This window comes from Mugil cephalus, chromosome 4, assembly GCF_022458985.1.
Source record: "Mugil cephalus isolate CIBA_MC_2020 chromosome 4, CIBA_Mcephalus_1.1, whole genome shotgun sequence".
Classification (NCBI taxonomy): domain Eukaryota; kingdom Metazoa; phylum Chordata; class Actinopteri; order Mugiliformes; family Mugilidae; genus Mugil; species Mugil cephalus.
In genome coordinates this window covers 3,562,878-3,588,076 of record NC_061773.1, presented here as the reverse complement: position 1 = coordinate 3,588,076, position 25,199 = coordinate 3,562,878, and the positions used below count along the sequence as shown (strand labels likewise).

General features: G+C 40.5%; 1 protein-coding gene across 4 annotated transcripts in view; it reads left to right on the top strand.

The window, feature by feature from the left end:
- The window catches only part of col7a1 (collagen, type VII, alpha 1), a 62,408-nt gene extending 47,610 nt beyond the window's left edge, over positions 1-14,798 (top strand). For 3 of the 4 annotated variants that reach the window (XM_047583504.1, XM_047583501.1, XM_047583502.1), the window contains 21 exons: positions 256-291; positions 443-478; positions 797-853; positions 959-1,030; positions 2,286-2,357; positions 2,482-2,517; positions 2,628-2,708; positions 4,398-4,451; positions 4,732-4,785; positions 4,879-4,941; positions 5,024-5,086; positions 5,254-5,370; positions 6,186-6,263; positions 6,430-6,483; positions 6,611-6,659; positions 6,878-6,886; positions 8,386-8,469; positions 8,811-8,939; positions 11,734-11,904; positions 12,284-12,466; positions 12,545-14,798. In XM_047583504.1, coding sequence (XP_047439460.1) covers positions 256-291; positions 443-478; positions 797-853; positions 959-1,030; positions 2,286-2,357; positions 2,482-2,517; positions 2,628-2,708; positions 4,398-4,451; positions 4,732-4,785; positions 4,879-4,941; positions 5,024-5,086; positions 5,254-5,370; positions 6,186-6,263; positions 6,430-6,483; positions 6,611-6,659; positions 6,878-6,886; positions 8,386-8,469; positions 8,811-8,939; positions 11,734-11,904; positions 12,284-12,466; positions 12,545-12,573 — 1,527 coding nt within the window. In that variant the 3' untranslated portion in view covers positions 12,574-14,798. The remainder of the gene's footprint in view (positions 1-255; positions 292-442; positions 479-796; positions 854-958; positions 1,031-2,285; positions 2,358-2,481; positions 2,518-2,627; positions 2,709-4,397; positions 4,452-4,731; positions 4,786-4,878; positions 4,942-5,023; positions 5,087-5,253; positions 5,371-6,185; positions 6,264-6,429; positions 6,484-6,610; positions 6,660-6,877; positions 6,887-8,385; positions 8,470-8,810; positions 8,940-11,733; positions 11,905-12,283; positions 12,467-12,544) is intronic. The other variant, XM_047583505.1, reaches the window with a different exon arrangement.
- The last annotated feature ends 10,401 nt before the right edge of the window (positions 14,799-25,199 follow it).

Here is a 25,199-nt window from a genome sequence, read left to right as displayed (position 1 = left end):
TTTGCTTATGACTGACATACCGCGGGGCCAGACAGGGATGACCAAAGGGCCGTATGTGGCCCGCGGGCTGTAAAATGCCCGGGTCTGGTGTAGAGGAATGATCTTTATTCATACAAAGGACACAGTGAAAAAAATAATTTTACTCTTTCAGCTTAATGTGTTTTGCCAAGAAAAACCTGTTTTGAGGTAAAACGTGTACAATCCTTTATTCATTGTGAAGCCACGTGTGATGATGTGTGTTTGTGTGCCGATCAGGGTCCCGCGGGGGTTCGTGGCGCTCGGGGAGAGAAGGTGAATACTACCAGCCCTTTTCCCATTTCAGCATGTCATCATGCTAGCTGCATTCCCCTGAGTGCTCAGCTCATGTAAAGTGGTGAATTAAATTGTCACGCTTGAATGAAATGTTTTACTCTCAATCTTTTTTTTTTTTTTTTTTTCTCAGGGAGACGGCGGGCTGCAAGGTGACAAAGGAGAAAAGGTGTGTGCATTTTAATATCTAATGTGCTCTGCTACCAGGCAGGCTCTGTCTCTCTCTCTCGCTTGTGTATTTGTTTATATTTGTCACAGAGACGGAGAAAAAATGCAGGAAAATAAGATGTATGTCGGCGGCGGCTGTTTTGAAAGTGCTCTTTCAAGAGATTTATTCTGCTGAGAGCGGGAGGAATATATGAATACACACAATGTTAATGAGCTGTGATGCTACAAGTCACAGAGTGTAACGCGAGATAACATCATGTGCTGGTATCTTTGGCTTCGGGGTGAAACCAGATGTTTACAGCTGTACTGTCACTTACAGGGGGACACTGTGCTGGTGGGAGGACCTCCTGGAGAAAAGGGCAACAAAGGGGAAACAGTCAGTGAACTCTCCTAAATGCACCACACTGATTAGTCTCATTTGTTTTGTAAGCACACACTTGTTTTTTTTTCTTGTTGTGAATTCTATGGTTGTTTCATTCAGGGCGACAGAGGACCCAAAGGTGTACAAGGAGAAAAGGGGTTGAAAGGTCAAGAGGGTCCACCCGGGGAGCAGGTAAATCTGTTAATAGCAAGTTAATGGATTAAGTGTTTAGATTGCTAAATTAATTGAATAACTTGTTTAGTAACTGGACAACTAACTTTTATTTTTTTTAACATTGTTATTATTTCATTTTACACTGCAATCTGTATCAAAATGCACCACATTATCCTGAACACAGTAACTCAGGAATGCCTTGAAGGAATGTCTGACATGTTTGGCACAAATGGTGACTAGGACTCAAGTATGAACTGATTAGTATTTGGTTGCCAAAGCTCAGCGATGACCGACTTCACAGACCACATTTTTGGCCGTAGTTCCAGAAGTCAGATGCTAATTAGGACAAAATGTCTCATAAATCTCTAATAGGATAAGGATGATGACATTTTATATTCAAAAAGTAAGGTCCATTTCACTTTAAGTTCATTTTGTACTTTTCCCACAATCAGCCACAATGGTGTGATCTCTGACAGGTGATGAATGACACAGATTATCTCATTATCATGGGATATATTAGGCAGCAAGCGAACATTTTCTCTTGAAAGTTAATGTGTCAGGAGCAGGAAGCATGGTAGGACCTTAGTGACTTCAATAAAATGTGATGACTAGGTCAGTACATATCCAGAACTTAACCCTTTAAGGGGTGAGAAACCATATTTGGTGAATTCAAATGTCACGCAAGTAAAAAAGACTACCTTAAAATGACAATCTGGGGTTGGAAGTAACCAGAGATTTTGAGATAGACAGGGAGGCAGTCGGCATACTATACTTAATATGTAAAAAAAAACTAAAATAAACAATAAAAAAATAATAACAATAGCTAATAAATAATGAAATGTGAAAACAAAAATCTATATACACCATATTTACAAGAATAACACAGTAATTTAATATTAAAAATTAAATTGCAAAAGCAGTGTTAAATCAACAACTAAACAGTCGTGTTTAAAATGTGCAGTAACAATAAGTCTGACGTCATCTCTCACACACAGATGAGGAATTGTGCAGACTGATGGCTTGAGGCAGGAAAGATTTCGTGTAGTGCTCCTTGAGACAACAAAGTTTGTCTGAGCCTTGTGGAGAATTATCATTATCTAAAGACAATTAGTCACTGATGAATTGGTGCTGATGTAGTGCATGAGGGTGCAATGTAGTGCACCCTCAGAATCATCCCATTTAAATTAGATTCAGATGAACAAAAACCCAAAATGAATTACTAATGTTGCAGATGATCAATATTCATATTTATGTGTGTGTGATTTCCCATCAGGGTCTGAGGGGAGAACCTGGAGAACGGGGATCTACTGGGTTCCCGGGAGCCCGTGGTCCTGGTGGACAAAAGGCATGTGACTCTTATGATGATTGTGATTAACTGAGAATCACCACTGATAGCAGAGTGGGTCAGTGTTCAGCGCAGGTAGTAATTTTACGTCTATAATCATTATAATGCTGTTTCCTCTGTGTAGGGAGAAGCAGGCCAACCAGGAGTACCTGGAGAATTGGTGTGTGCTTTTCATTTCCTCCAAATTCAGTTTCTTCATGTTCTGTGTGTGAGTGTATCTCTTTAGTGGTGAGTAGCAAGGATGATTTGTATTCTGTTTTTTCCTTCTAGGGTTTATCTGGAAAAGATGGACTGGCAGGGCGAAAGGGAGATAAAGGAGAGACCGGCATCGTAGGAATGAGAGGAATCAAGGTATTTCCTGTGTGTGTATGTGTATATATACACTTGAATTTGTACATTTTGTGTAGTTTCATTTTTGCTTTTGGCAGGGGTGGGTGACAGTCACGGCTCCATAAGAGCGTAAAATTGAAATGATTGCAGAGGATTAATGCAAATAGTGTCACACATATATGCAGAGTATTTCCTTTTAGCCCAACATCATGATGATTAGGGATTTTGCTCAGCCTGATGCGCTAACTTCCTATTTTCTTCCATTTTGTTTATTCATGGGGATTGGCCAACCAATCAAATGGAGATGGACTGTGCTTCTTTATTATTCCATTGTTCCATTCATTTTCTGATCTCCCAAAAGGCCTAAGTACAGCAGTAGAGGCACAAAAAAACAGGACAATAGCCAGTGATCACCTTGTAAAGAAAACTTTACCAACTGTACACTTGAGACTGGATTTAAATACCTTTCGTCCTCTAAATCATTATCCATTTATTACCTCTAAATTATCTCCATGAGTTGGTGATAATTTAGAGGTAATAAAGTGTACAACTGTCTGTATCAGCCAAATATCACTAAAGGATTGTCAAGCTTGTTGTCAATGGACAGAGTAATATTTTAATTAAAGTGAAAATGTAGAGATTTGAAAATGTGTGGCAATCATCCATGGATTTCCTGAAAAGGGACTCTATTAGGGATGTATTTGTTGGGAAAAAAATTAAAAAGCCCATTACTTTTATTTAATTTAAGATATTCTAAGCCGTGAGGTGATTTTTATCTTACCCTTTCTTTCTTTGTTTAATTGTTGTTTGACTATCTATAAACTTCTAAACCACTCAATGAGAAGAGACATTAAAGGATATTTTTAAGTTTGGGAAATACTAGACCTTTGATCCTACCTCATGTCTGTTTTATAAATGTGAAACTGAAGACTGCAGCTGTTTTGCTTAGCATAGCATAGCATAGCATAGCATAGCATAGCATAGCATAGCATAGCATAGCATAGCATAAAAACAGAAGTATGATGGAACAAAGTCTGCATAGAAAAACCTTCACTTGTTTACCTGGCATCATACCTTAGCTAAGAAACAGAAAAGACGTGAAGCCTTTTAAAGCTCTGAACAGTATTTTGTACCAAAATATCACAATATTAAACTTAATTCTTTTTAAAGAATGAAAAATAACTCAGAGGTTAGTCTTTTCTGGGTTCTGGTTTTGGTTATTTCAAATGTTTAAACAAGAATAAAAGTCATAGCTAGTGAGTCTGCCAGTTTTATCATACAGTGTGCTGAGTCCTCGTAATGAAAGACAGAACCTTTCCCCTGATACCAGGGTGAAATGTGAAAATCAAATATGAAACTAATTCCTGTGGCTTTACCACACAACCAGCACCCTTTCTGCAGTTATACTGCCACTTATGTTGCATTTGCTTTGTCTTAAGTGTCTGAAAAGCTGCTATCAGGAAAATAACATCATCCATTTGTGTGTCTCATCCTTTTTGTTGTTGGGAACTTGCTGCACAACATGATTGTTCAAGTGTGTGTTCATGTGCATGATAAATTCAGCATCTGTGGCAGGTAAAAGAATAGTCTGCTGTATGGAAGAAGGCTCTCTGTCTGTTTTATTTTTATTCTTTTTGTATACGTTTTCCACTTTGTGACTCATGCACCTCTTTATGTTTGTCGGTTAGTGATGACCCTTTCTGTTTCCAGGGTGATCGCGGACCAAAGGGGGCTTGTGGAAGCGACGGACCCAAAGGAGAAAAGGTGGGATAGTGAGGCAGATAAATGGGAACCTACGACATGAATAAAGAAAGTGTATAGTGATCAGTTTATAACTGTTTGATTAAATACTGCACTTTTATTATTATTTTAAAATATTGACTAAATAAATCGAAGTATGTTACGATGAAGGATGGTTTGTGCATGATTACATACTAAATTTACTATTACATTCTAAATTTAAACAAGCTGAGTCCCACTGGCATGAGTCATGTATTGAGTGGTGGTTAAAATTAAACAAGTATGAATCTGTGTATGTGTTCAGGGGGATGCTGGTGTCCACGGACGGTCAGGCCTACCAGGGAGGAAAGGTGGTCAGGTATGACTAATATCTGCAGAAAAACAAGCATCACCTGGAGTATTATATTATGCCTTTGTGAAGTAGGCATCAGGCAAACTCTCTGTTTTTCAGGGGGATGTCGGACCTCCCGGGGCCCCTGGGACCCCTGGAAAAGAGGGACTGATCGGCCCAAAGGTTGGTGCTCTCCAGCTCTTTATGTGGTGTACACACATTTACTAAATGGACAGTGTAACCCGTTCTTTCTGTGTGAATGTAGGGAGACCGTGGTTATGACGGGGTTACAGGATCTAAAGGAAGTCAGGGAGAAAAGGGTGAAAGGGTGAGTTTCTCACTTCAACCTCTGCAGTAGCACTAAATCATCAACATACTATGCAAATCTAAATTGAGTATCCCATGCTGTACGCAGTCTCCACATTCTGCCTCATTGGTGAAGCCTCAGTCATCCTCAAAACACCTGGAAAAATTTTTACAATCTCTGTGCTGCAGGGTCCACCCGGTGTCCCTGGTCCTCCAGGTCCCAGAGGACTGGATGGGGCCGCAGGCTTGACTGGGGCGCAAGGACCAGCTGGTGCTAAAGGCCCAGAGGGACTCCAGGGACAGAAGGTGACCATACTTACTGTGGCTTGATGATTGCTTATTCTATACTTTGTTCACATGTCTTATCTCCAGTGTGGGTGTGGATAGCTTCTTTTAAAGAAAAGATATTTTAAAAGTACCTTGTTACCCCAGTAAAAGATTGGAAGATCAGTTTTGACTGTGCAAAATGTGATGATCTAGTCAATACACGAGTCAAGTGACATGAAAAAAAAAGTGATATAAGATACAGTCTTCCAATTTCCACTGTAGTGCTGTAGTCTCTCCTTTGTTTTCCTTTCTCTACTTCACCTGACTCCTTTTTTATTCATTTTTTTGTTTCTGTGGCCTCATGGTGATTGACAGTTTGATGGACCGACCCTCTGTTTTACTGGTTTGTCTGCTTCGCTATCAACAGGAGATCCAGGAGAGCAGGGCCGTATCAAGCCTCTCTGATTGACGCACCTTTATTTTTCAGACTGAGACTTTCTAGATTCCACCTGTAACATTATTTACGAGTACACAGAGATGCACCAGTATATTTCTCTCTCGAGCAGCCAGCGGATCTGCTGAGAGGAGTGAGAGGCAATCGATTAAAAATAAGCCAAAAGCTCTAAAGTGATAACATCATAGATGAGATATGATAGGGCGTGGGGGGATGAGAGGAATATGAAAGCATAAATGCAATACATAGCAAATAGTTTGGAAAAAGATGGAAATATGGTTTAAAATGTGGTTTAAAAACCACATTATGTTTAGAGGCACTAGAACAACACTGTGTAAACTTGCAACGCTTAGTATTTAATTTCTACAGCTTTTGTAAATTGATTTGGCTTGTGTGTCAGGGTGAGAGAGGCCCAATTGGTCCCGCCATGGTCGGTCCACGTGGCGTCCCGGGAATCCCAGGAGAGCGAGGACTGATGGTAAGTGTCACACATGTCTCCTTTTGATTCTTGGCTGTTTTTCTTGGCCACCATATTTAATATAAAATGACTTGCTGGCAATTTCACCTGGTCTCAGACTAATGGATTAATGCGCTGCAAGCCTCTCTGTGGGTCGCATGTGTCCTAATACCTGTCCATGTTGCAGGGAGAGATGGGCCCAGATGGAGCCAAGGGAGACCGAGGAGAGCCAGGCATGACGGTCAGTGCTTGATCCTTACCGCAGGGCTCAGTCTGAAGACGCACGCACACACAGTACTCACATGCAGTTGATACCGGGGTTGTGTTTGTAAGTGTGTTTTCCGTTCCCCTCTTTACTTTGAATTCAGGAGGATGAGATCAGAGAGTACGTTCGCTCGGAGATGAGTCAGCACTGTGGTGAGTCTTTCATGCATCTTGAATTGCTAATTTCTAACTGTGTTGTCCTCGAGTTGAACTTCAAATTGTAATCACAGCACATAAGTCACAGCCTCAGCGAAAAGAAGTAGAATTGAAGAGAAGCTGTTTGAGAACGACATCGATGCTGTGAATCTTTAAACTGACCCTTTATTATTCTGTCTTTCTGCTTCCTTCCTGTCCATATGTCTGATCCTCAGCGTGTGGAGGTGAGTGAGCCATTCAACTGCAGCAGGAAAGAAAAAAAGTAGACAGAAGGGCTGTGAGTCAGCATGAGTCACAGCAGTATATTATGCCACATATGCTGCTGCGGAGTCTGAAGTGATGTGTAATTGTGCAAGCTGAGGCGCATTTTTCTCCCAGCTCACCATCTAGTCTGAATTATTTGGGTCACATCAATTTGAGTAAATGAAATTGGGAATTAATTGGGACTGAAAAAATAAGGCAGAACATAAGTGCAAAAACTACAATACCTCAGTTGTCCATTTGAGGCTGGATCTAAAATGCTAGTGCATTGGTCTTCAACAGCAGGTCCACGACCACTAGGGGGTCCGCAAAGGTACTGCAGGGGGGTTGCAAAATCTTTGGTTGAGTAGATATTTTTGTGTGTGTATATATATATATATATATATATATATTCCCCCACAAATTTACTTGAACTTGAATCAAACATATGTTAGTAAAGGGATAAATGGACGGAGAAGACGTTCTCTTTCAGTCAACACTTCACTCATTCAGCGATACGGGAGCTGTCTCAACAGCCACACTAGACCTGTACACAGTGGCCCCGCCCCTATCGCTGCTGAGCCAATCAGGAGGCAGCAACCACGCTGAAGTCAGTCCCTTCACATTAAAATGTCCAAGATTATAGAAGAAAAAAACATTCTCATAATCTATAATAATAATATAAAAAAACATCTCTTTTGGCCTTTATGACTGATATTTCCATTTTGATAACTGCATTATTGGGTGGTATAGTTCCACCTACACTCCAACTCTTTCCTCATGAAAGTGAAAGAGTTCATTGAAGTCAAGGAGATCTCTGCCAAGATGGTGGATGGTGAAAACTGCCCTTCTTCGATCTCTATATACAATCTAATGCAGTTTTTGTGGTTCGTGAGCTTTTCTGCAACAATTATCACTACTTATTTGCACCAATATGGAATATGTAAAAGCAAATTAATCAAATGAGAACTGGTGAAAACCCTAAAAGTAATTAGCTTTCCCACAGTTTGAACTAATGTGTTTGTTGCCTGAGCTGTTAATCAATGCAAGACCACATCAGTGGTACGAAGCAGCAGTTGCAGCATCATGAGATAAGTGATGGTGAGTCAGGCTGCTAATAAAGACGCAGCATTACAGGCATATAGATAATATTTACTATTAAGGAAGATATAGTTACATGTCTCATGATAAACTGCTCAATAATCTTTTATTCTGTAGTCTTTAGGAGTTTTGGAAGAACTTGGTGAATCTTTTTAGCTGGTGCTGGAATGGTGGAATGATTATGGTGTTTTGCTTCGGGGCTGTTTTTGGTTCATGTGTCTAAATGTTTTACTACTAGAATATTCTGTCCTTCCTTTTTTTCATCCATTCTTCTTTTCCAACTCCTACTTTCCTCCCTTTTGTTTAACACTTGGTCCCCCTTGCTCTTGAATCCTGTCTCTCGGTGCCCCTGTGTGCTCGCTCTCCTATCTGGTTCTCTCAGGTTCAGGCCCAGACATTCGGTCCGGGCCCACGGTCAGGGCTCGGCCTGCAGCAGAGCAACAACTGATACAGAGGGGTGAGGAGGGTGAGTGTTGTCTTAAGTCGCACACCATGTCTCCTCAGTCTGTTTGTCTGTCCGTCTGTCTGTGTGTCTGATCAGGTTTTACTGGTACATTTGGAGACCTCTGAGCACTGGGTGGTTTTCTCATCAAGAAAACAGAGAACTCCATTTGTGTCCCACTGACAAATAATATATTTGTCTGATTACATTCACACAAATACAGTGGGAGGATATGGACTTAGTTTATTATCCTTCTCTATGCTTTCATTTGGAGTGACGATTGTCAAGACCCTTTCATCTATTTGAAGTGTTTGTCAGATTCAAGTGAGGGGTCTTTGGCCTATGTGATGCTGCTCATTTTTCAGGCCGTGAGCTGCGTGTGGTGATGAACACCAATGACCCAGACTACGAGCACATCTACTCCATCGAGGCTTATGACGACCCCCTGGATGAGCTGCTCTACTTCCCTACTCCCTCTGCCAACCAGAGTGACGGTACTTTGTGTTTCGTACTGTTCATTTTTCTTTGTTGATTTTTCTTTCAAAGCCACTCCACTCTAGGCGTGCAGTGTTTCTGTATGTATAGATAAATTACAACTTGACTTAGAAACAACTAAAATATTCATTGCAGTGCAGGTGTGGAGAAAAGTGCTGCTATGAAAACAGCTAGAATGGGAAAAATTTAACAGAATCCCCAGTTCTCAACTCAACTCAACTATTATATGTAAAGCACCTTTAAGATGACAGCGTTCAAACAAGGTGCTATACAGAAGAGGGTACCGGATATATACAAAGAAAAGTAAAGACATAATTAAATTACAATAAAAACCATCAAATTATTGTAAACAATACACTATATATAAAACTACATTATACTCAGGAGAAGAAGTGGGATTTTAGGGAGGATTTAAATGTCTCTAGGGACTGCAAGGTTCTAATGGAGACAGGGAGTCTCTTCTTGAGTCTATAAGGGCAGCGAACATGATGGACCTGTCAGCCCTAGACTTCAGTGTGGTTTTATGAACGTCCAACAGCAGCTGTTCCAAGGACCTTAAGGCTCTGTTTGGGGTGTGGCGACACAAGAGCTGAGAAAGATGTAGAGAGGCAAGACCATTGAGGGTCTAAACTAAAGCTAAAACTGCTGTGATGAGGTTGTGCTTTTTCTTGCCAGAGAGAAGTCGAGTGGCAGCGTTCTGGATGAGCTGAAGGTGGTTGAGAGAGGTCTGATCCGCCAATGAACAGGGAGTTGAAATAATCTAATCTGGATGTGACAAAGGCATGGATAATCTTTTCAAGGTCGATCTTGGAGTTGGAAGAAGCATTTTTTTTACAACAGCGCTGATTTGCGTATCAAAAAACTGTTATTAGTGGGGGGCTTTGGGTCCTGTGGGTTGAGGGGAGGGGCCTCTGTGGATCATCCCACAAATCCTTGATCAGTTTGGATCTGGTGAATTTGGAGGTCAGGTCAAAACCTTGTGCTGTTCTACATGTTTTTTGAGTTGTTCCTAAACCATTTTGAGGTGTGTGTCTGTATCAGGCTGCATCCTGGATGACTGCTGCCATCAAGGAGTTTCATTGATATTGGGTGGGGATGTCTGGTCTTGTCTAGATAGGTGGTAGATGTCTAAGTAACATCCACATGAATGAATACCATGTCACAAGATGATCAAGGTCATAATGTGTCTGATGGGTGTAACTTTAGAATGGCAATATACACTCACCAGTCCATTTATTAGGTACACCTTGCTGGTAAAAGATTGGATCCCCTTTTGCCTTTAGAACTTCTAATTCTTCGTGACATACTTTCAACAAGGTGTTGGAAACATTCCTCAGAGATTTTGGTCCATGTTGATATGATAGCGTCACACAGTTGCTGCAGATTTGTCGGCTGCACATCTATGATGCTGATCTCCCGTTCCACCACATCCCAAAGGTGCTCTATTAAATTGAGGTCTGGTGACTGTGGAGGTTATTGAAGTACAGTGAACTCATTGTCATGTTCAAGAAACCAGTTTGAGATGATATGAGCTTTGTGACTTGGTGCATTATCCTGCTGGAAGTAACCGTCAGGAGATGGTTCACTGTGGTCATAAAGGGATGGACATGGTCAGCAACAATACTCAGGTAGGCTGTGGCATTTAAACCAAAGTGTGCCAAAACGTATATCCCCCACACCATTACACCGCCACCACCAGCCTGAACCGTTGATACAAAGCAGGATGGATCCATGCTTTCATGCTGTTTACACCATATTCTGACCCTGCCATCCAAATGTCGCAGCTGAAATCGAGTCTTGTCCGACCAGACAACTTTTTTCCAATCTTCTGTTGTCCAATTTTGGTGAGCCTGTGTGAACTGTAGTCTCAGTTACCAGTTCTTAGCTGACAGGAGTGGCAACCGGTGTGGTCTTCTGCTGCCTCAGGTATTCTGCATTCCTTGTAACGAGTGGTTATTTGAGTTACTGTTGCCTTTCTATCATCGTGAACCAGTCTGCCCATTCTCCTCTGACCTCTCACATCAACAAGACATTTTCGTCCAAACAACTGCTGCTCACTGGATATTTTCTCATTTATGGACCATTCTCTGTAAACCCTATAGATGGTTGTGCGTGAAAATCCCAGTAGATCAGCAGTTTCTGAAATACTCAGACCAGCCCACCTGGCACCAACAACCATACCTCGTTCAAAGTCTCTTAAATCTCCTTTCTTCCCTCTACATAACTAAATGCATTGAATTTCGAGCTATGTGGTTGACTGATTAGCTATTTGCGTTAACAAGCGTTTGAACAGGTGTACCTAATAAGTAGCAAACAAAATGGCAAGTGAGTGTACACAATGTACAGTAACTGTATTTACTCTATATGCTATATTTTTTCTGTTCTGTTTTGATAAACGTAAAATTAGTCATGGCAGGACTGCAGACCTATTTAATGTTTGATATGTCCCATAATCTATGTCCTATAATTTAGTTTGTGCTGATTTAAGGCTTATGTTAAAGGCAAATGTGTCTGCATTCGCTTTTTGCTCTTTTCATGTTAATGAGACTGTGCTGGAGTATTTCTCTCACAGCTTGCTACAAGCACACACCACCCCGAGTCTGTGACCTTTCATGTGGATAGAGTTAGATTGCCAGTCTTTATTCCCTGCTATCATGTTAATGTATTTCTCCCCTATTTTGTGTTTCCTTCCTCTGTGTGTCTATTCATGTGCGTCTGTGCATTTGTGTGTGGATGGTTTTGGATTTGTGTGTGTGTGTGTGTGTGTGTGTGTGTGTGTGTGTGTGTCGACAGGTGAGCTCGAGCAAAAGGAATCTGAGAAAACAGTCAGTGTTAAACCAAGCAAATCAGCAGGTGCTGACATTCAAAAAACAGCAACAGCTGATCTTCAGAAAGTAAAAGTTACAAGCCTGAGAGCAGTCGTGCCCAAAACAGTCAGGTTCAAGAGGAGAGTCAAAGGGGAAGGTAATTAGTTCCTGTTTTGGGATTTATTCAGGGTTAATTCTACCCTCCTACCTTCTGGTGTCTGGATCTCATGTATGTCTCAGACTGCACTGGTAGCTCAGCTGTTGTGTTAGATTACTAAAAGTGCATGTGTGCATGTGTTCAGTGAAATGATACAAAAACTAAGAATATTAGTAAAATTATCTTACTTTGGATAAAATGTACAAGCACTGAAATAAAGAGGTTTGGCTGATCTAATTTATCATGAGAATATGTTTGGGTGTCCTGCAGCTCCTTACTACTACTCTGCTTCTGTTCCTTTTTGCCTGGACTTCCCTTTTCTCCTCATGTTTCCATCATCATCATGTGCATGTTACACATGTTTGTATGTTTGCTGCAGCATCAACAGATATATGCCTCCTGCCCATGGAGGAGGGGAGCTGTGGACGATACACAATGCGTTGGTACTTCAACAGTAAGGTTCAGGCCTGCAGACCCTTCATCTACAGTGGTTGTGAGGGAAACGACAATCGCTTCCTCCACCTGGAAGAGTGTGAGGAGGTCTGCCTTGGGAAGGCCGAAGGTACACAGAGACACACACATACTATTTTAAGTCAGGTGATGAATATGAATGTGAACTAACATATTTTATGTTGTGCAGGTGCTCCTCCCCTGAAGACAGCACAATGATTGTGGCCAACTCCTCCTTTGCCACAGGAATGTTAGCCTTTACATTGCTTTTATAGAAAATTATGTTCTCAGATGTCAGTGGTTTTGTTTGTTCTGTTTATTTATTGTATCTTTAAACGCAACTAAATTTTACCGTGCTTTAAACAGGGTTGCCAGAATGCCTCACTCACAAAACAGTGTTTGCTAGATTAAAAATAACTTTGCTTCTGATGGATTACTACTAATTATTAAAAAAAAAGGAGCAGTGTAAAGGATTTAGGGAATTCTGTTAACAGAAATGCCATCCATCATCTGTCTGTAGCCGCTTATCCTGTAGAGAGTCAGGGATGGCGGGAGCCTTTCCCAGCTGTTTTTGTTTGGGAGATAGAGTACACCCTGGACGACCAATTTAGAGTCACCAGTTAAACTAATGTAAACATGTCTCCAGACTGTGAGAGGAAACTGGAGCACAGAGAAAGGCCACAAAAGAACAGAGAGAACATGCAAACTCTCCACAGACAGGTAAAACAGCTAAATTAAAATGGATTTTTGGCCATGGTATGCTAATGTTATATTAGCAACCACACAGGTAGCTAACACAAGCAATAAAGCCCTACATCATTATGGATGTAGCAACAGGGGCCTGGCAGACACCACAGGTTCTTGCATATCTTTGGAGAGGGAGGCTTATTCAGTTGGCTGCAATCTGCAATCTCACCACTAGATGTCTCTATATTCTATGTGCTGGTCCTTTAAATAGTTTCACACTGAAGGGGAGTACCTTCACTTTCTATTCCAGACTTCACCCTGATTTTCTCAGTTTGACTTTAACCAAAGTATGGAGGTACTTTAGTACATTCTGTTCGGATCATGTGCCACACTGGTAATAAGATCCATGTCTGCATATGAATCTGAGAGAAACTAAACATTCTTTAATTAAATACCAGTTTGGTGAAGCTCATTAGATTTCACTGACTTGATGGTCTTTGGGATTACAGCTTGCAGTTTTAAATCATTAAAAGTAATAGCTATTTTATTTTGACAAAATAATATTTATTTCCCGTGCTCTTTTATATTTTTAAAAATATAAAATATTTTCAAAAAATATAAAAAGTCATTAGTGTGTCAGTAGCAATCCAAATTACATCAAGATCCTTCACAGAACCCAGACACCCAAACACACAGCAGTGGTGACAAGGAAAGCCTCCCACTGAACAGGAACTACCCAGTCTCACCCCTCTCAAACATAGAAACGAGGGAAAAATAAAGCGAAAATAAATTGCAGCAGCTGTAACAGAAAATCCAGACAAAGTCATTGACAGCACTGCACATCACTGCTATTCTATCAATAATATGGTAAAACAATACTGTGCAGTAAAGAGACAAAGGTCTAAAACAAAAGACTAATCGTGTAAGTTGTCTTTACAGAGGACACCAGAACACACTTCCAAATGATTTAACAACACATTTTGTTAAATGACATACAAACTGCACATGAACTTCACTGAACTGGTATTTACTGTAAGAATATTGTGTAATATGGTCTGTATGTGTTGACTTGTGTGCATTGTGCCAACACTGAAATGTTTTCTTCTATTAATAATCTTGTTGTAATGTTACCCAACAATCGAAACAAAACCTACGTACAAAATCATCCAAATAGCATTAAACACTAGTATTTATTTTAATAAGTCTACAAGGATTACATTGTGCAATTTGTCTGATTTTGTACTGCAGTGTATCTGAAAGTCAAAGCTGACTTCTCAGTGTTTCTGTGTACAGTTTGGGGTTATTGACTTTTCTTTCCAACATAGTTTGAAGTAACTCTTTTAACCATGAGATGGTTCTTGGCCCCATCTAAAAAAGGAAACTGATACAAGTGTTTCATAGGTTTCCCAATGACACTAATTTCTCCTCATGCTCTTCTACACACACAAAAAAAAAAAAAAAAAACTATGCAAGCACAAATATACTGGGTTATTATAATGGATATAGTTTTATCATTTGTATTAAATATGAAGAATCGAGAACAATGTTTTGTACATAATATTTGTATTATTTGGTGGAAGTTGTCGTTGACTGCATGTTTACCTGCCAGAGAAAAGGTGCTATTTTTAAAGGAATTTTTATACTGTGTTATAGGTGTAAGCTTCAAGTGTTTTTCTGGTACAAACGTTTTGTTTCTGTAGTATTATGGAACACTTTGATAAGCATTTCCAATAAATCTAATGTTTGAGTAAAACTAAGTGGATTATTTAATTGTATCTCCTTTACGCGGCACTTGACACATGAAGCTTTTGAACCAGTGAACCTTCTTTTGATTTAAATAATGTAAGCATTTTTTCTTTCTTGATATGATCTGTGTCTGTGCATGCAATAACAGAGTGATTTAGATCATAGAAATTTACCACATGATGTTCCAGTAAGGATGAGATGTGTGTGTGACTGATTAGATGTTCTAATTTCATCAGCAGATTTTATTAATGAGCGGATTTTCTGCTTGTTGGCCACGACTCCTCCTCCTTTGGTTTTTCCATGATCTCTGCCCCCAGTTGATTTCCCCCGCTGATTCCATATCACCTTCATCGCACTTCAGTTGGCCTTGCACAACTTCGTAGACTCTTCTTCCTCTGCCTGATCTAATTTCAAATGTTTTCTCCGTCAGGTCATCGACATGCTGCAGGCTCACTTGTTGACAGAAGCTGTGTTACAGATTGAACTAAATAGACTAACTCTGCCAAGGCCATGATTGTGATATGCTGACAGTGATTGTGACTGTAAAGTTGGTGGGAAAAGACAAGCCACTTTACACTGTTGCAGCATCACAGCAAATTGGCACAATCTCAACTCGTGAATTTTTATGTGAGGAGTAATATGGCATTTAGTTTGAAGGCTGGTATTATTTAATATTCAGTTTGCAGTACTGAATTTGGTTGAATAATGGTGTAAGAGCTACTTTGCAATTGTAATTGTAACCTTTCCAGTTAGCCTCTCAAAGCTCAAAAGTTTTTAGACTTTTTAGAGAGAGACAGAGAGAGAGAGAGAAAAGACATGCATGTTAGTGCAACTAATATTCTTTCCACAAGATTTTAGAGCCTGTTACTGAGGACAAACACTAATACTTAGCTATATGTTTTCAGACTAGTCGTTGGTGTCTCCACACTTTGCAAGCCAGTCAAGGACAAATAATTGGCTATATCAACTCTGTGATAAAACTGAAATTCACGTATATGCTGAACAACCTCTGGAAGTACATTTCTCCAATTGGGAATTATGCATGACCAGTTCACACACTGTACTGTTGGCCAAAGAATGCATTTGCAGCAATATATTTGATTTTTATTATAATTTTTTTAAATACAATTTTACATAAAAAATGTAAAAAAAAAAAATCGTCCTGCAAAATGGCCCATAAATCCCACATCTAACAACCGGTCTATGAGTTGGGATCAACTGTAAACACACATTAATACCACAGCTCGGGCCTGGGTGAGGGGCTAGGGAAACCATTATGGCAATGAATGTCCTCACAAATATAGCTGTGTCTGTGTGTGTGAATGCTCACCGCTGCACTTATTTCATCATGATTTGTGTGTTACAGATACATTTCACATATCCTAAAAATAGCAGTCGTCGTTTATTTCCACAGCCGTAACCAGTCAGATTTACACTTGGGAGCAGTGTCACAAGTCTTTCAAAGGACAGTAGCTGTGGGTGTGTGTGTGTGAAAGAAAGAGAGAGAGAGTGGGGCTGGACTTCCATGAAGAAGATTGATGGCAAAATTGTGGTTCTGAAAGAAGGGGAGCTTTAATAACTATAACTAATTTGATATTCCCCCTGCTACCTCTGGGGTTCCTGGGGGCTGTCTTTTCTGAGCACAAATAGACATATTCACTCTGATTTTGTGTCTCAAGGTTGTCCTTCACAGAGTTATGCTAATGTGCGTGTGTGAACGCTGAATGAACTACAATTTAATATGAAATAAGTGCCCGCTTCACTGCACTTATGTGGTAAGCTGTTGTTGATGCTATTGTAATTCCCACAATAACAACGGTACTGCTGGCACAAAGGTTTAACTCGTGATGGGGAAATTATTGAGATTATGAGCCTCTGAATACAAAAGAGGAGGCAGGCCGAGTGTGTTTAAAATTTTTCACGTATGCAGAGAGAGAGTGGTCGGTTATATTGCTTTCCCTTTTAAACTAGAAATTTTCTATGACAGCACCATGCAAGTTGTGTACAATTAGGATTTTTTTCATCTGTGACCTTTTCAAGGGTATTTCTGAGCCACCATGATCCTTCTGCTGGTATGTAGAGGGTCTTGTAGAGGACAATCATGCTCATGCTGGGAGTTTCAGTGGTGGCTCCCTCTGCCTGTGTGAGTCTGAACTGCTCTCTGTCGCCTCTGTTGGACAAGGAGTATGCAGAAACACGTTTAGGAGTTGTTCATTTTTTTTTCTTCTTCAGTGACCTTGACCGTTAAAAGCCCCAGGGTCTTGGGCTGGCAGAGAGCTGGTTTGGTTGAACCTCGCCAAGAGAGAGAACTAAGTCAAAGTCCCTCTCTCTCTCCCCCCCCCCTCTCTCTTTCTTTCTCCCTCTCTTCCCATCACTCCTCTCACTCTCACTCTTGCTCTTTTTTTCCTACCACCCACTTCTCTCCACAAGTACAAAGGCTGTTGCTATAGCAATGAAACATGCTAGAAATGTGATCGGCCTCACTTTTACCCTCTCAACCGTATTAGCATATGATCTATGATATATCTCTTCTATCGTTATTTCTGTCTTAAGTGCCTGCACATGTTGCTTATCAGGTTAAACACAGGAGCTGTATGTGGGATCCTGGTTAGGTATATGCTCGTACTATTGCTCATAGAATGTACGTTATTTGCTGTCTGGAGAAAAATGGGCAAAAAAAAAAAAACATGTTGTGGGATTACTGTAAAGCTTATGTGTACTGTTGGCAGTAGGTTCCTTCCCTTGAAGCTCTGACCCCATGTTTTATCTCCTGGAGTTTGTGAGTGGAGAGTGTGCCTCAGGAGTTCCCTCTGGACTGTAAGTCTTCCTCTTGAGCACTCACAGTTCTGCCACTCTAAGCATTTATTCATTGTATTGATCAGAGCATTTCAGGTTGACCCCTCTGTGTGCTTGGCTGCACTGAAAACTTTCTCCCAAAGTTTAGAGACGGGTATTGTACACAGATGTTTTGCATTAGCAAAGTTGTGCTCCATGATATGTTTAAAAAAAAAGATCATACACCGTTTAAAATGGAAAACGAATGTCAATCAGGGATAACCTGTTCCAAATGCAAACACTGAAACAAACCTCCTCCATCCTAACCGCCTATCTCTCTCCCGGCTTCTTTCTCACTTTGTCTCCTCCCCTGTCCATCTCCTTTAACAAACACACAGAGAAGCAAAGGTGTTGTTTACTTTGTTTAATTTTTCCTCCAGCAGATGAGTCACCTATTAGCATATTCTCTTCATTATGGCAGTGATGAGCAAGGGCCACAATGCCTCAGCATTATTAAACGTCTCTCATGGGATACCTCAGGCGTTCAGGCCGTACATTAGCATATGCCATTTCTCATCTCTCTCTCCGCTGTCATTCAGAAGCTCATATATCTGTTTTAGTTTATGTTCAAACTACTGATGACCTGAATTTTTTTCTTCTAATTTTTAAGCTCTCCTTATCCATTACTTCCTCCCATACTCGCCTCTCTCCTCCAGTCTTTCTCCCCACCAGTGATCCACTTCCCTCTCTTGACTCCAAGTAAATCTGTAATCTGTAATTTTGCAGCTGACTAGGAAGCAAAGAGTGGTGGAAATTGTTAGTTATTGGAACCGTTGGGGAGATGGCAATAAGATAGGACCCTGTAAGGCACTTCCTGTTTATTGGAACTGCTGCGACACCTAGACCGATTCCTCATAGTGTGACGCAGTTGCGTAATTGACAGTGCAGTGAATGACAGAGCTTGGTCCAGTGATAATAAAACACATAAATACTATAATAATAAAACACCATTCTTTTATTGATCTTCTAAAAATCTTTCACAAAACAAATTGGAATAATTCCTATGAATAATGAAGTTTGTGCAAAGGTTATGTGCGTGACCAAGTATCTGCATAACTAAAATAATTTCCATCAGTTGTGTTTCATGCTGAAAATGTTGCTGTACAGTCATCCACAAACGTGAATGCAGAGATGGAAAGAAGAATTGCACATAGTGCACATAGATTACAAAGTTTCTGTAAGCGTCGAGTGGTTCTATTTAAATAACAGTACTTGTTTAAAAATTTACAAGGATAGGCTGCAAAGATTCAGTAGCACATCAGGGTATAAAGTTAATTTGGCACCGCCTTTATTATTTCCATTTTCTAATCTTCACCAGTGATGACATTGTATCATTTAAATTATAATTTACCAGTCTCATTACTTCAGATATCTCCAGGTTCAGAGTTTTGCCTCTAAATTTTTCCCAGGGTGTCCATCTCCACCCCCAAAGACCTACAGTATTTAGTCCTTAATGTAAATCCACCCAATAAAGGAGCAATGTCAAAAATATATGCATTGTTTCTGGATGGCTGCCCTCATACCTGGGACAAAATCAAGGCAGCATGGGAAGGAGAGGTTGGAGAAAGACCAGAAGACACCTGGAAAAATACCACACATACACACCTATGTCTGTATCAGACTTGATTCAGTTTGAAGTTGCTCACAGGTTGTCCACAGACTGTCTAAATTACTCCCTAATGTTGCACCAACGAAAAGAAACATTACAGCAAAATTGAGTTGTTCCTAAAACGTTTTTGTGTGTGTCTGTGTCAGACTGCATCCTGCTGGGGATGTCTGCTGCCATCAAGGAGTGTCATTGCTATGTGGTGGGGGTGTCTGGTCTGGTCTAGGTGGGTGCTACATGTCAGCAACATCCACATGAATGCCAGGTCCAGAAACTTCTTCAGAAGAACATTGAATTGTCACAAGACGGTCAATGTTATTTACTCCTGTCAGTGGTTTTAATGTTGTGGCTGATCGGTGTATGCGTGAACAAAATAAACTCCACGACTGCAACAGTGCGCAAAACTGCTTATCAAAGCAGAAAGAGAGATGCACATTTTCTGATCACCGTTTAATGCAAACAGAATGCTGTGCTATGCAAAGAAGAGGCTGTTGACATTTCCCTCTGCACGGTGAATTACAGCAATCAGTAGGTTAGTGGCTGTGCTCACCTGAGTCCTCTCAACGTCTTCTCACATTTTCAGCGGGGGGAAAAAAAAAGTAGGCAATTCAGCACTTCTGTCTCACTGCGCTCTCAATGATGCTTCACTGAATGAAAGTTTTGCAGTCACAACAGGAATAGCTGTGGCTGAAACATCATGCTCACTGATCACTGATGGTAAATGTAGAAGCCTGCGGGGACACAGTGAGCTTTATTGTGCTCAGCATGTTTAGCTACACCTGCAGCACCTGTGAGAATGTTTGATTTAGGACGTGTACTTAGGACAGATGGTGCATCAAATCACTGAATAACCATAGCTGATGCACATCTTTTTAAACCTTTTTTTTTCCAAATCCGTGTGGAAGCAAAATTTACCTAAAAATGAAATGACTCACACACTGTTGGGCCTCTGTCCTTTTTTAAGGAAGACTGCCAACCAAACACTGTCCCTGAGTTCATATTAAATCTATGATCCTATTCTTGAATTCTGTAACTCTTCCCTCTCCCTCTTTAAGTCTCTCAGACATCGGTGCAATCTGTTGACTTGTGACCCCTTTTAGCCACAAGCCTGAGCCGCTAAACGTCCTTGTCAGTGAGATCCTGCTCCAAATCACAGCTGCAGCTCCAATTTTAGTTTTGATATGTGATAGATTATACCAAGTTTTTTTATACCATTTTTTTTTTTTTTAAATCCTAATCCTACCATATGTCTACATCCTGATGGCCTTGAAGTACTATAATCTTCAATGCGGCTGTGCAGTCCTTTAATTACTTGGATGGTCCTGTTACAGCAGACCCATTACCTGGATGACTGTTCGGCTTCTTAACCGACCTCTTGCGACCAATACAGACTCCCTAAGTAATTGCCTATTGATTCATTAAATCTTCTTCTCTTCTCTTAAAGTAATGCTTCCTGTAACGATGCAACTTTAAAACACAGCAAAACGGGACACGGATGTAGAGAATATGTCATTTGGTCAAGATGGAAGGAAGGAGCATGGTGAGGTGAGGCAGAAGATTATTTCCTTCTTGTCTGTGTGGATGGATGTACAGAAGCTGTCTGGGAGGATGTATCAGTTTGGATTACTGGGCTCCAGGGCTCCGTCTCTCTTATTCAGCACATTATATCTGGCAGGCTTCAAGTAATATCTTCACTCTGAATCAAATGGCACCCTCAGGCTCTGGTGTCAGAGAAAAAAATGATACATAGATACCAGTTTGTAGTACAAGCCGCTTGTATGAAATACTTGAGACGGTGACCACAAGCCATGATCAAGTTTTCGCATGCAGGCGGGGTGCACGGAGGAAGGCTGTTGCTGTAAAATTTTAGTAGTTGAGATGGGAGGAGGGGCGACGGGCTGTGTGTGTGGATGGGAAACAGGAGGGCTGGAATGAAGACAGGACTGTGGCTGTCAGACACAGAGAGAGAGCAGACCCCACAGCCGGGGACTGGGTAAGGAAGGTCTGGCAGTGGAAGCTGGGGGGTTGGCACAGTGAAGTGACAGGTCAGTGACCGTCTCATCTCCGATCCATCACACTGTCCCTTTGTGGTTCAGTCAAACCAGGATTGTCTTGACTGGATTTGACTGCAGGAGCACAGGTGAATGCATACTCACGCAGACACCTGTTCCCACAAGGGCATGCCGCACTAGAATATCATCCAATGAAATGAGAAGATGTGTTTCCCTCTTACAGAAACCTTTTATTTCCTAACTGAGACATGTAAATTTAGGATCTGGCCATATTTGTAAATCCAGCACTCTGTGTAATTTAGAGTGGAAATGCATTTTCCAAACCCAGCCTTTGAGGAGTCTTGATAGTCCAGAATGGGTCTGTAGCCATATTGTGTGCAGAGATAAAACTAATTTCACAGCCCATTAGACTTATTTGAAAAGCAGCAGTCAGACGACTCACAGCGGGCGTCCCACACAAAGAAAATTATCATTTACAGTCTCACCAAACAGCAGCTAAAGATGAGGGCCAGCTGCGGCATGTCACACTGTCATGGTGACACTGTCAATACCAGACCCACTGTGCAGGTCCAGGGCTACTTCCTGCGTACACTAATGAGAGGGTAAATCAAGCTGTCAGTTTACCCCCTCCTTAAGCAGGACACCACAAGCTTACACAAATACACTTCAGAGGTGGCATTTAGCACACCCCCGCTTAGTGCCCTGCTTCCTTTTCTTTATGCCAGCAAAAGGTAAATTTGTCTTTCCTCATTCATAATGCAGGACTGTAATTGGCTGGACACCGATCAAATGGCTACACCGGATCTTCTTTTTTTTGTTGTTGTTCTTTTTTGTTGTCCTTCTCCTCCTGTCCCTCACTCTCTTTATCTATTCTATGACTCTTCTCTCCTCTCTCTCTCTTTCTCTGTATCTTTCTACAGTTCTCTTTATTGGCTGTCTTTCTCACTCCACATCGCCCGTAATCCTCTCTGTCTGCCCAGTGTCCATGGCTCAGCATTTGACTCACTCAAACCGAGCTCAAGGTCACTTCATCGAGCCACACATACTTTCTTCTTGCAGCGCGTCTCTCCTTTCATTAACCCTTTTTCCCCAATACCGTCTCAAGTGTTCAGCTGAAAAGGCACAATGTTTGATGGTCACTTTTATGTTCTCTTTTTATCAATATTGTCTCAATTTCCCTGCTTTTTAAAAATGTATTTATTTACTTTTTTGCCTGTCTGCACCAAAGCACTTCACTTCACCCTGCTCTGTCAGTTAGGCTCTACACAGCAAATTGAGAAGAGTTGAATTATTAATTATACTCTGGGTAGAATTTAATCAATTATAATTAACTCTCAGTCGATAAATAGTTGTTGTCAAAACCAAGTGTAAAAGGGAAGTGTCACTAAATCAAACCTCTAGGTGTAAATGTTTAAATATTAACTTCTTACTTTAAACTCTGATCCTGTATTTAACACCTCAAGAAGTCATTTTGCAGTGGTGAGCCACGGAAACTTTACTCGTTGCGCTGTTACTAACCACCCGAACACCTGCTTAATGGCCTAGAGGTTAGCATGGTTAGCATACATGCCTGGCCTCACTGTAACATAGAAAGTGAGTTACAGCAGTAAACGCTACGTTTGGCTTGACATTTTGGCTGAGTGAGACGAGTCATGCACTTTGTAACCATAGATATAAAACGTGATAAGACGATGCTAATGGTTCGGAGTCGCTAGCTAGCGTGCTAAAGTGGTGCTAACGCTACATTGTGCCTTACTGTTACATGTTCTAATATTTGTGGTGCAAGTTTGAAAATATGTAATATATAATATATGTTTTTGAACTGCCAAACATGACTACCTTTTTATTTTAGTAAAGTTTATTTTCCAAGTGTTTTTTGTAGGATTATATAAGAATGATATTGACACCTTTCAAGTGTTATGGGGGTAACACTTGTGTAGTTAAGAAATAGTCCTCGGAGAGAGTTAATTGCTAACACTATATAAAAGTGTTTTTAAAAAACTAACACTGGTTGGTGTTAGGCAGTGTGTTAAATTTAATTACAAGAAGAGTCAAATTTACACTAACTTAGTGTAAAGGCACCAACACTCGAAAAGTGTTAAATTAACACTCTGAGGTGTGGACCCATATAAACACTTTAAAAGTGTTAATTTGGGTATGCTGATTTTACTGTGTACCTGATCAACGTCACCTCAGTGTTCCACTGCCTTTCATTTTAGCAGGAAGTGTAGCTGAGTCAGTGGGTGACACGATGAGACACTGACATTTTAATTTGCACTGTCTCCGTTTTATGGGACACTCTGGCAAGATATCCATTTTGTCTATGACTTTAATAAGGTCAGCCATTAGGTTGTGTCCACAGCATGTTTCTGTCGCATTCAAGGGTACGCCAAGCTGTTTGTGAATACAAATGTGTTTCAACGTGTCTCAGTTATTCTTTCAATCCATTGAGTGCTGTTGTATATAAGTAGGTAAAATTCTGTTTTTTAAACCTTGGGAAAAGAGCAAATTCCTGTCACAATGGTGGTTGCATTAACACTGGGATTCTAAGACTAATTCCTTTGATAAAATGCTGTGAATAATGGCAAAGGGCTTCTAGTTTGCTAAAAATGCAAATCTAACTACCGGTACTCCCAGAATTTTTTCATGTAAAGAGGCCAGTGTGAAATATCACAAACTGTGGAATTGATTGGTACCATATTTGTGGAGGAATTCATGATACCTAGAAGAATAATTATGCTGACTTTGGTGCTCCCTGACATTTTCTCTAGAGCAACCATAATGCTGACATTTGTGAAATAAATGGAAATCCGTTTCAGATGGATTCCCCTAGATTAATGCCAGTGACACAGTGATCTCCTGATTTATACTCATGCCGTAACATGAGGCTGACCATTTACGTTTTTCACTTAGCTAAACCACTGGAGAGGTTGGCGCAAACCATTGTTATTCATATTCCCCAGAGGATGAATTAAAAACTCTTAGTTCCCCTGACCTTGTGAGTAGTGCCACCATCTGGCCAAATTTGTCTTTATTCAAAACCCACCTACGCGCACACATTTACAGTGTACAGTATGTACAAACCAGGGGTTGGCGGAATAATTTTTTTGCCAATGGTGACAGGTTTCGTAGTCACTGTGGTGAGTTTTTACGTTCAGAGCAGCAGCAGCATTTGTACACGTGGTGGCACTCGTTGGTTGCTTCCGAACAGCAAGATCATCATACTGCCAGCACACCATTAGAGTTAATCCCAACACTTTTAAAGTGTCTATATGGGCCCATGCCAGAAAGTGTTAATATACCAAGACTTCAAAAAGAGTCAAATTACCAATAAAGTTTAACACTTCTAACCAGTATTAGTTTCTCTCAACACTAGTGTATAATATCAACTCACTCATAGTGTCAGTTGTTAACTACTACAAGTGGTTACTCCATATTTACACTGTATGGCGTGAATATTTTTTCGATTACATATTACATGGAAAATAGATTATGATAAAATAACGAGGCCATGTTAAACTTAAAACGTTTATTTTAAAATGCACCACAGCAACAAATACAAAAAACATTAAAATCATATAACTGTTTGCCACTTTACATCAAATTTTCCACATACTTTGTTCCCAAACATCAGGTAAAATAAGAGAATGAGTCCAGTAGCTCCTACAGCAGGCGATGAACAGACGTACCAGGACACAGCAGGTCAGTAAAGTTGTACCCAGCTAACTTTACCACCATCACTGTCTGGTTAGTCTCTATCAACTTTACCAATATTTTTATGAAGAAGACAGAAAGCTCCCAAATAATGGATCTGAACAGCTGTAATAGTCGACTTATGTTAACTGTGTAATTGTCCATGAATCAACATTGACTGACTTTAGCATGACTGAAGAAACGTTGGCAAAAGTCAGTCTGGTGTTTGGTGTTTCTATACAACGTGGTACGGGTCATATGAGAAC